This window comes from Orbicella franksi, chromosome 4, assembly GCF_964199315.1.
Source record: "Orbicella franksi chromosome 4, jaOrbFran1.1, whole genome shotgun sequence".
In the NCBI taxonomy this organism is placed as follows: Eukaryota; Metazoa; Cnidaria; class Anthozoa; order Scleractinia; family Merulinidae; genus Orbicella; species Orbicella franksi.
Window position 1 is genome coordinate 15846328 of NC_138148.1, and position 11252 is coordinate 15857579.

The window sequence follows — 11252 nt, forward strand, 5'->3', positions numbered from 1 at the left end:
AACATGGGAGCCATACTCCAGTTAATAGGTCGACTGGAACATGCAGCCTCGGTTTAAAGCGCACTTCTTTTATATTGGACATCAATTTCATGTTATGGTCAATTGACACCTGTCAAAATAAGGTATCCGCTGACGAGTATCATTTGTCCATATTGCGGGCTCAGGTTTAGAGCTCATCGAGGTCACGTGTTTTTTTTTAAATTGGCTACTGCCTAGGTACTGGTTTTCAATTGGATCGCAGACTCAAGTCGGGTTAACTTTTTGTAATCAGGAGCTCCGTTTTTAGGCTTGGCTAAATCTATATTTTAGTTCAAGTTAATCGAATATTGTATGACTAAAGGTTGTCATGTCGGCACTTTTTTAACTAACTGCACCGCTTATAATTCTTTTGTAGTGCCCGCAGCAGCACCTTGGCTTAAAACCGTTGTGGCCTTGGACAATCAGCGAGCTTCTGTAAGCTGGTTCAGATTGTCACGAGACGACTTCGGGGCATTATTTCTTCGAGGTTACAGAGTGTATTACTTATCTCAAAGAAACTATCAAACTAGAAATGTCACTGTGCGACCAGACCAGCTTCAGGTTGAATTGACTGACTTAGATCCAGACACTTGGTATAGAATATGGATAGCCGCATTTACAACTATGGGAGAAGGTCCACGGTCGTATGGCTATTGGATCAAAACTTGTAAGTGAAGTACAACCAGTTTTGTAAGTTTGTCTTCGATTTTCGGTTTAATTTCTGGGGCGTTCATAGAAAATAACTGGTTGTTCTTATATTTTTTGAGGACAAAGATGGCTTTGTTTTGTTTTTGAAATATATTTTTTTGGTGGTTTAAGTGTGTGGGCGGTCAATTTCTAAACGGTCTGGCGAAATTGTCTCTCCTGGGTTCCCTTACCACGTTGAAGCTAGTGACTGCGTATGGAGTTACTCTGCTCCCGAGAACTACACGATACTTCTGATCACGTTCACAAGTTTCCATTTACCTTCTTCGTGGAACTGCAGGTAAGAAAATTTTCCACTCTTGTAAATTTTGATTGTCAAAGCATGTGGTGTGAATTGAAGCAAGCAAATTGGAAGTTTAAATATTGTCTTGAAGGGTAAAAGATTATATATGTATGCAAACAGTTCACCTGTTTCAATGCAACCGTTCATTTACTGCTCCTTGTTTCAACAAGAATAGATCCACTACTCATTTTCAGCAAGGCGGCAGAGTGACCTAGTTTCTTCCAAATTAAAAAAAAAATGCATTATCTAAATTTGGTTGTTTCCTAGAAAACAAAACCCAGAAACCAGTTTCCGACTATCACGACTCCTAGACTCCTAAAAACGCTAATTCACCACCGGGCTCCTTCCTCTGTAGACAAGATCAGGCTACTTGTTCTTACATTCTTACGTCACATCATTTCACATATAACCTGTAACACCCACAATTTAATCTACATACAGGTTAGACTGTACGCGACTGATGAGCTGAATGAATTTTTGAAGGATTAAAGCTGTGCGCATTAAAATTTTTAGACGAAAAACCGGCGGACAGAAGAACGAAGGAGAACTCGAACAATGCGTTTCGCCTTATAGCATGGCTCCTGCGCACCGAGTAAATAAACCGGCAAATTGTTTTGATGAAATTACTTCAACTATTACCAAAATATATTTCCAAGCCATGGAAGTTTTGTTGGTTTTCATTTTCGCGATCTCAAGAACGAGACTTGTTCTTACAATCACTTCTACTATAATTTTGAACCGGTGTATGAACCGACAAGAAAATTGCCTAACAAACTCAAGGTCAAAAAAAATAGGCTAAGTTATGCTAATCATTGTGCATTGCATTCCTCCACGATGCAAAACGGAAAACAATAGCGCCGTCGATGACAACACAATGTTTCGCCACCGCTGGAATGCACTAGGCACTGATTTGAATATTTTGGTATAATTTTGTACATCGTGAACTTTTTCGTCGGTTCAAGGGCCTCCTTCACTGATAAATTTAAAAGTGTTCCAGTGTCTCAATATTAATAAATCTCTGGAATAAAACTGCTTATATTATCACCAAAGCGTTACTAACGTTTCAGCTATTTCAAAAAGCACTAAAAATCAAAAATTACCCGAGAATTTAAAAGGAAAAGTCTCGTTTTTGAAATCGCGAACAAGAAAACTTCAAGACGCATTTTGGTATTATTTGGAGGAATGTGATCAAAACAGTGTTCAACTGTCGGTTCATTTTTCATTCATTATGTTGCAAAAAGTATGATTTGAAATTTTTTTGCGACGTACTCTAGATTAAACATACATAATTTTTTTATTCTTGTATATTCTACTTGGCATACACCATAGCTTAAACCATTGGCATTAGCTTTTTCATATGACATCTGGTTCGCGCGGAATTCTTATTTGACCGTTTTCAATTTTTTTGTTCATCGTTTCCATGGAAATATCGATTGCCTTAAGAAATGTATTATACCAATCTTCAATCTATCTCCAAATAGTGGTGTAATTTCATATCGATCCGATTAACGGAAGACTTTCAAAAAAACTGATTGAAAATGCTTGGTATGGTCCAAAAAACAACTGTATCGGGATACTTTAAATGTCCGCTGATTGGAGCGCAAAATGTCCAGCAGTGCAAAGAAAGTCACATGATTCATTAGATGATCAACTGAGAGAAATGAAACGTGTTTCGTATGTTTAGTGAAATTACAAAACGGTAAACACAGCGGAAAAAGCGGTTGATTCGTTGACCTATCGAAAAGATTAGCTTCGTCACAGTCTTCACAACGATTGCTGGAAGTTTCTGGCCGGCCAGTTTTCCTTGAGAATTGTATTCTTTAAAAGCGAACAGCAGTTGCTATTTGACACTTGCACGGATTGTTTTGCGTATTTTGTTAATGGAGATTTCCTTGTTTTGTTTGTTCAATTGATTCGGTTGGTTACTGATAACCCTTTGGGGATGCCTTTCCGGGAAACTTTATTGTGGCTTTCTTTAGCGCGCGCGATGCTTCAGACTCAAAACTATAGATGTTCACTTCGCTAAGTTACCCGCCTTCACATTATCACGAACAACCAAACAAACTGTAATTCATCCTCATACCCATTACCACATCGCGGTAAACTAAGCTATGGGAGGAGTCCACGACCACTGTGGCAGATAAGCTACATGCAGCGAGAAGTGAGGGTAGCACTGGCACCAGGGAAGGGGTTTGGAGGCGACAAAAGCTTCCTCCATCGCGACGCCGGCAAAATGACAATGATCGAGAGAAAACACGGGAATTTAAACGAAGAGAACAGAAAGCATCATGCCCTCCCTGCGGCATAACCATGGTGGAATTTGGAGGGATTCAATCAAAGCTTGATTAGTGTATGCAGTGAGAAGAGCTAAGTTAGCTTTGGTGATCGGCGGATAAGAAACGGTAATTTCTTTGTGATAACGTCTCGGATATGGGCTACCGATAACTTCATGAATGTTTTCAACTGTGCTGCCTCTCCTTATGTATTCTATTACTGTTACGTTTTTGTGCTATTTCTTAACTATGCCTCGATAATTAACTTATATACGACCTACGGATTAAAAACCACTGTTTACCGACGATCCATTTCCAAGTTGATTGGCTCACAGCCACTTTGATCTGGTTACTGAAAGTAATTACTATATTTTGAGTGAACATAAGTCTGTCCTCTTTTTTATGTAGTGAGGTTGAAACTATTTGTTTTGTTCCCACAGTCGTTTTTATCTTGACATCAAGAAAGGACAGGAAGTAGATAGGATATGCGGCAAAAGGACGGGATTATCGATTCTATCGGATGGTTCGTCCTTGTTGCTGCGTTACCACTCGGATCGTTCTACAAATATGGCATCCGGCTTCCAAGGCCAATATTACATGCTTAACGGCTCATTAACCAAAGGTCAGTCCTTAAGCATTTCTGATAACCTGAGTAGAAAATAAGTAATTAATCACTTTCATTACAAAATCAGAGATCTGCCCGACGAATTGTAAGCGTTTTGAACTGTTATTGCCTAAATGGAGAGAAAAAGAGTGACGGACTGGGTAACACTGACTGATTCTTTTTATTTATTCAGAGCACGAAATCATTTGCAGTATTTATAACCACCATTCTATCACATTGTTGTTAAATGCAACCGAATTGGTGTAAATTGTTGTGGAGGATATCGGCGACAAGGCATTTAGAAAAGCAGATATAAGTGTATTTTAAACGTTAGGGAGTATTTTAAGCAAGTTAAATGTGGCAAGCTTTTTTTCAGCAGGAGATACAATAAAAGTGAATGTATGAAAGATCATATATTTGAACTGCAGAGAAATATATGAAGACTTGATTGATCATCACAGTTATATACATAGCTTGGGCAGCTGTAAAATTAAAGCCTAAAGAGAAATAATTCAGGCTTGAACGGGATTCGAATCCATGACCTCTGTGATACCGGTGCAGTGCTCTACCAACTGAGCTTCCAATCCTACTAGTAACTGGTCAGCTTGTGAGTTCGTAATATACCCGTGATGGCGAAGATACAAGGGAATATATGAAAGATCATATATTTGAACCGCAGAGAAAGATAAGAAGACATGATTGATCGTCACAGTTATATACACAGTTGAGCAGCTGTGACACAGTTGTTCTATTCACAGCTGCTCAAACTTTGTATTTAACTGCGATGGTCAATCACGTCTCCATAAGATACAATCTTGAAGACCAGAATTATTAACGTTTTTTCTGTTACCAATGAAAGGAATTGAACTCTACCCGCATAATCAGCTTCTGCCTAAAACAGCCCTTAACCGTATTTTGGTTGTAGAGACGCGACGACAGGAAGGCTTGCTAAAGAAAACTGTTGATAGTGAAGCTGTGATGTCATTTAATTAAAAGTGTTCAATCTCTTAGAGATAAGCACATTAAGTAATTAAAAATTATACGTAAGAGAGTATTTTCTTCATTTGTCAAGGTAACCGGAAGTAAATGTCGAAGAGATATACTCGATACGGTAACAGAGGGCTTGCTAGAATATTTCGAGAAGCTAGCTAGATCTTCTGGGGATCTTCCAAACGACTGTGAAACGTCAGTCTTACACAATGGTAAATTGCCGTGTCAAGAGAAAGATAATATTATAGACAATGAAAGCATCATATCTAGAAATAGTAATACCCTTAAGATATCTTTCTAACACGAATGGACTAAACCTCGTCCATTTGATTTTCTCCAACTATAGCGCCTCGCTTAAATGGTTGGAACATTACTGCCGAGAGCATTACCTCAACAACAATATCAGTAATATGGTCCAGCGTGACACATGCCATATCGGTTCAGGATTTGTTTGTTTTCGTGGCTGTTTGTACTGCTACTGGAATAAATGACGCATCGCGTCTAGCTACAGCTAACGCTTCCTCTTCAAATGTACTGGTGGGAACGCTTAAGCCTTATACAGAGTATCAGGTTCAAGTCGTGGCCCTGGTCAAAGGACAGACCAATCGTACAATTGCAGTGAGAAGCAGCAGTGTTGTTCTACTTCGAACAAGGGAAGATGGTGAGTTTTTCACTATTAAAGTTGCCACGAATTCTATGATTTTCCTTTCAAAAAGTATGTATTTAATTTAGTTTAAAAACAAACAACAGCTAAGGCTGAGACGGATAAAGCAACCCTCCACCCCGGGGAAGTACTTCCTTAGGTGGGCTATATGAGTATGTGCGGCCTCAAAAGAGTATGGTTTTTGAGCGGTTTTGGTCCAAAAAAGGTATGTTTTTCACTCTGGCTTGGCATTGTGGGTGGACTCCTGGCAATGCATTGGGTATTTTGTCTATAAGGAACTATTTTTTTTCCACATCAACATTGGCAAATTTGTAGCCCTTTTCAAATGTTAACGCAAGTGGAAGCCATTTCTTGATAGCTGCAGTCATATATTAGAACCGTGTACTAATTTTAGAGGTCTAGGGCATAAAAATGAGTATGAGCTATCATAGATTTTGGGCTGAAATAGGGTACAGGTTTCAAGGTTCGAGCCGTCCACCCCTAACAAAAACTTTGGGGAGTACCCTCCGAGACGCAAACAAACATTGCAGTAATCCAGTGTTCAACACTACATGCAAAGACAAAAAAAGCTGAATTCAGTTCTTTTCACAGTATCTTTACGAAATGGACAAAAGGATGTGTTCTCGAAAAAAAGTTTAAATTTTGCTTTTAGACCAATGATTGATAGCTACTCTTTTATCCATCCACAGTTCCCACTAAACCTCCTGATAACATAACTGCTTACAGCACCAATCCTACTAGTATTATGATTTCATGGTCTCCCATAAGTGAAAAAGACGCAACGGGAAAACTCTTGGGATACCTGGTGCAGTATAAGGAAGCATGGACACCGGAAAGCTATAACAACATTTCTCTCCAGCCGACAGCTGTATCTGCGGTGATTAAAGGGCTGAAAGTGTTAACATTGTACAGGATCCAGATTGCTGGTTTTACTAGTGCTGGCGTTGGAGTTCAAAGTAGGCCACAGTATGCAAAAACAGGTACTATTTAATTTGCAAGGAAGCTTATTTATTCAATGTCAAGTCTGGAAATTTAGGTTTAATTTCACCGAGTTATACATTCGAAAATTATAGGCCTGTGGAATTTTTAGTAGGCACATCATCGCAGTTGTGAACGCAACTCAGAGAGTGTTAAGGCTTAAACGGAATTTGGGATTCGAACCTATGACCTTTGTAATACTGATGCATTGCTCCACAAACTGATCTATCGAGTTAACTGAGAGCTGGTCAATTTTTTAGTTCGTAATACACCCATATATGATGAAGACACGCACGAAGTAAATATATGGCGATGAATCCAATGCAAATGACGCCCTCAGCCTACTCTTTCCAAACGCTCTGTTACCTCAATGATTCTCAAAATTCTTCCTTCACCCAATAGCCGAGGTATGTCAAAATCGTAAATTTAATGTAGATGTTGTGAAATGTGAATTGATCAACAGGACACGAGCGTGGGACAAAGAAAAAAAATTTCACCTTTCACACTCATTTCATTACCGAGCGTAAAAAAGTCACCATCTGTTTACTTAATATACACGTTGTTTCGAGTTAGATCTCTTTACTGGCCTAAGTATTAGTTACTCTAATACACGAGCATCTCAGCATCCGCCGTAATTTAATGGAGAAAGTCGCATAACAAGCATAATGGGTTTGTTCGCATCTCTAAACCCTGTTCTATGATGTTTTCAGGTTGTTTGTTTTCCGTACCCAACGAGGTAACAAAGTTAACCAGTCCAAACTACCCGAACAAGTATCGGAGTAATTCAAACTGCACCTGGATAATAGGTCGAGGGATGGATTTAACAGAAGCAAAGATCATAGTCCTGTTTGACTACTTTCATACAGAGGGCCTTGGCACTCCTTGCAGGTAAAGTTTCGGTCAGTGGCTAACGTACTAAAGAATTTTTCAAGTTCAATGAGGAGCGCAAGAATGTTAAACTATTCAGTAGAGGCATTTACCAAAAGCATAATCATGATTACTTCGGCGATGCAGATGTTATAAAATTTCATCGACAGTTAATGTAAAGTCACATTTTGCGCACGGATCTAAGAAGAAGGCAGTTTTGCTACACAACTGCGGCGAATTAATGCAGGAATTTTGTTCAAATCATTGTGCCATTGTTTTCTGTTGTTAGCAATGGTATTAAAGTTCTTATTTTCGTCCAATTTTGCAGTTCTGATTTCGTTCAAGTAAGTGACAGCTCCCAAAGTTTAAACTGGACATTCTGTGGGAAGATCTCACCGTTTGCAGTTAGCGTCAGTCAAAGTTATGTCACCGTACGCCTGAATTCAGACAATGGAATAGAGGAAAATGGTTTCCATGCTCGTTACTTTGTTGTAAGGAATGCAGTTAATCTGGGTACGAAATCTAGGTTTGATAGTAATAAATGCTACCGCATAACAAGCCTTCTAGTGCATATAGTGCGTTAAGGCAATCATTCTTATGCTTTAAAAGTCAGTGTAATTAGAGCTCAGATACCTCAAAGAGTTCAGATACCTCAAAAGGTATCTGAGTTCGCCTGTCGAGACAGGTTCAACAATTTAGTAGCCACCCAGTGTGGAATAAACTGATAGTGACTGTTAATGCTGAGTGAGTCCAATCAAAGATCTCCTCCTTATAAACTTAGAAGTGAGAAATCGCGAATGAAAGCTCAGTTAATTTACTGACCACATAATTAAGGAGACTAGGGACGAGGCAAATACTAAAATGGCAAAGCTAAACGTTATCTCTACCAAGCTCTATTCACAAGGTAGTGAAGCATGCAACTTAGCTTTGACAAATGACAAGCAAGCCAAGTTCGTAACGCGGCCACAAAATTGTTGAAACCTTGTGGAAGTCTTTAAGACTTGATTCTGAATCACTGATGGGAAAAAAAACAAAACAAACAAACAAACAAACAACACAGGTGGAAATCTTGGACTTTCTCTGAACATTATTTTCCGTCATTACTGATTATCATTTTTACTTCAGATATTGCAATAAAAGATGAGAATACCATTTCAGCGACTGTTGCATTAGAGTGGCAAGAGCCGTCGCTTAGTGCTGGTATTGCAAAGAATTACATTGTGTTGTACAAGCTGTCTCAACCCTCAAAGTATTGGAATGTCGCGAAAACCAACGATACTCAAGTATCCCTGAGGGACATTGAACCCGAGTCAGAATATACCGTTAGAGTGCTTGTCCTCACCACCTCTAACATCACCTACGAGAGCCAAACGTTTACCTTAGAAACTGGCACAGGTACGTCAATGCACAATTTTATCTTCCGATTAAGTAAATTTCGATATTGGTTTAAGGCCATTGTACTTAACGTCTAAGGATGGCACCATTGTCTTATTGTTGGCATGTTAGTCTCCCTGAAAGTTGACACGTGTTCTTGTGGTACCTGCTTGGACAAGACTACTTTTACAGTGTCTCTCATGACCTAGTGGTTTCAACGTAACCGGAAAGTTGGCAGAAGAATCCAACAAATTGCTGACACAGGATCTCACCTGGGATGAAATACAATCCAGTCCAAGAGGTCAATACTAGTAATCGTAGTCACTTTACACCGATGTAACCAGAGAGAAGTAAGGACGGTACCTGCGTGAATTACTAGGTTTGAGATGAGGGAAAATCAAGTCTAAGAGACACAAAGGTTCTTTATTATATCTAGACAAAGAGTGAGCAAAGGTAACAAGGGCAAAATATGCTGCTCTATTTAGAGGGAAAACGTGACCACGACGACGACGACGCTGGAGAAAACAACTTATCATATGAAACGGTGAACAGTCAATTTGACTGTAAATTTGAAAGAGGTATCGATCGTGTTGGAATTCAACGGTAACAAGAGTAAAACGCAGCAAGATTTTTAAGTTATTCATCGCATCTTACCATTAAATCGCTATGTACCGTGGGATTTACATGATGCAGCTGCCAGTAACAGTATTTAACCTAGAAATCTGCGGAGAAATACTTGACGCGGGCCGGACACACAGCACAAGTTATAGGTTGTTTGAAGAAAACTGACCTCAAAATAAATCGGTTTCGTGAAATCTCCTTTGGCTTAGCTATAAAATTGCACATCATGATTAAATATTTCTTTTCAAAGGACTTTTTTTAAGCCATTAACACTGTCACTGGAAAGAACATCGTGTAGGATGGTTGCACTACAATAGTGGAGAGTGAAGTATGAACCACATGAAACTGAAAATGAAGTAGTTTAATCACTGATTTGCTCACACGATTTGATATCACTTATAATTTCGCGAAGGATAATTGCACATATTTGTTTAAAAATAGAATTTTTATGTCCTTATACGAGAAGGGTTGTTAATCAGTTAATTAATATGCGTTTTGCACATGTACGAGTAATCAATTCAGGACAGGGCAGGAGCCATAATCGGGGACGGAGACCGTAAGCCTTGGGATCCGCGCGCACCTATGATATGGGACAATTTTTCTATTTTTAGAACAAATTGCGCCATCCTGACGTCATATATCCGCGCGGATCCACGCACATGTCGTGGGCTCTCGCGGGGATGTTGTTACGTTGCGTGATCAAATGGAGAGTTGAGAGACCTTGAGAGATTATCTTGCGTATTTTTCACAGCGATGGCAGGGAATAAGGCAGGGAATACGAACCAGGGCGCTTATATATAGTTTTATGCTCTGAGCTAATGGAAAAGGTGGGTTTTTCAGGGTCGAAAACAAGACTTGAATCTCGCGCTGGGAATGAATAATAAGATCTGATCGCGCTAGTTTTAAGCTTACATGTACGCGTATGTTTTTGCGTTTGTTCTGACTTAAGAATATAGCAAGAAAACTCTCTACGCTGGTATCGAGTTAATTTGTGAGTTTCTCAGACAATGGTTCATCATAACCAAAACCTGTTTTGATGGTTTTTTATTGTTTCTGCTCGTTTGGTGAGTTTGCAAAAGTTTTTGAAAGGAAAGTCTGACGCGTACAATGAGCTCATTTGCATAGTGCAGCTCGTGCACTTTCACGTCCGAGTCGGTGTTTTCAATTGTCAACAAATCTTGATAAAGATTTCTTTCTTTATCTTTTGTGCTGAGATGCTGCAACAAATTTCACGAACGCAAAAAAGGCTAGTAACATCATGTGGGGGAGTTCTTCAACATAAGCATGGTGAAGTTTTACACTGCGAAAATGAAAATAGACAAGGAGTTTTGATAACTCGATCAACAAAATCGAAATCGTTATTCGAAGCTGATTGAAGAAAGCGTCATCGTAACTTTACTGATTGTTTCTGCTTTATTCACATATTTTCAGCTTAGCTTTTAATATGTTCTCAAACATTTATCAATCTTAAACATATTTAAAAACTATAGAGTTATTGTTTGAGTTCGATGTACGCTTTCACACGAAAGTGAGGCGGAAGTACAATTTGCCATGTTTACTTGGACTGTAAAAAAACATGCATCGGCGGGCGCCCTCGTTCATCGACAACAGAGAATTTACTGGATTTTTACACGAATAAAACTGAGCAGTATCTACGGACGTAAAGTTTTCGGGCCTTGATGAAACATCAAGCGTTGCTTACAATTCAGGCGAAACTCAAACTGACCAAACTAGCAATTATTTTGTTTTACTTTTCAATCGCGATAGACTGGCAAATTCCTCGCAAGCGTGTGGCAAGAGGAGCTGGGAAACTATGAAGTCCTAAGGCTCTGCTATATCTAAATATATCCAGCTAGTTTTTTGCTGTGTAATGGA

The 11252-nt window shown here is 39.1% G+C and overlaps 1 protein-coding gene across 2 annotated transcripts in view; it reads left to right on the top strand.

Moving 5' to 3' along the window:
- LOC145484722 (neogenin-like) overlaps positions 1 to 8035 on the top strand; it is a 28976-nt gene extending 20941 nt beyond the window's left edge. Inside the window, exons 6-12 of one of the 2 annotated variants that reach the window (XM_081463351.1) lie at positions 395 to 685; positions 838 to 1003; positions 3720 to 3901; positions 5220 to 5534; positions 6227 to 6517; positions 7226 to 7403; positions 7711 to 8026. In XM_081463351.1, coding sequence (XP_081319477.1) covers positions 395 to 685; positions 838 to 1003; positions 3720 to 3901; positions 5220 to 5534; positions 6227 to 6517; positions 7226 to 7403; positions 7711 to 7966 — 1679 coding nt within the window. In that variant the 3' untranslated portion in view covers positions 7967 to 8026. Of the gene's footprint in view, positions 1 to 394; positions 686 to 837; positions 1004 to 3719; positions 3902 to 5219; positions 5535 to 6226; positions 6518 to 7225; positions 7404 to 7710 lie in introns of both variants that reach the window. The other variant, XM_081463350.1, reaches the window with a different exon arrangement.
- The last annotated feature ends 3217 nt before the right edge of the window (positions 8036 to 11252 follow it).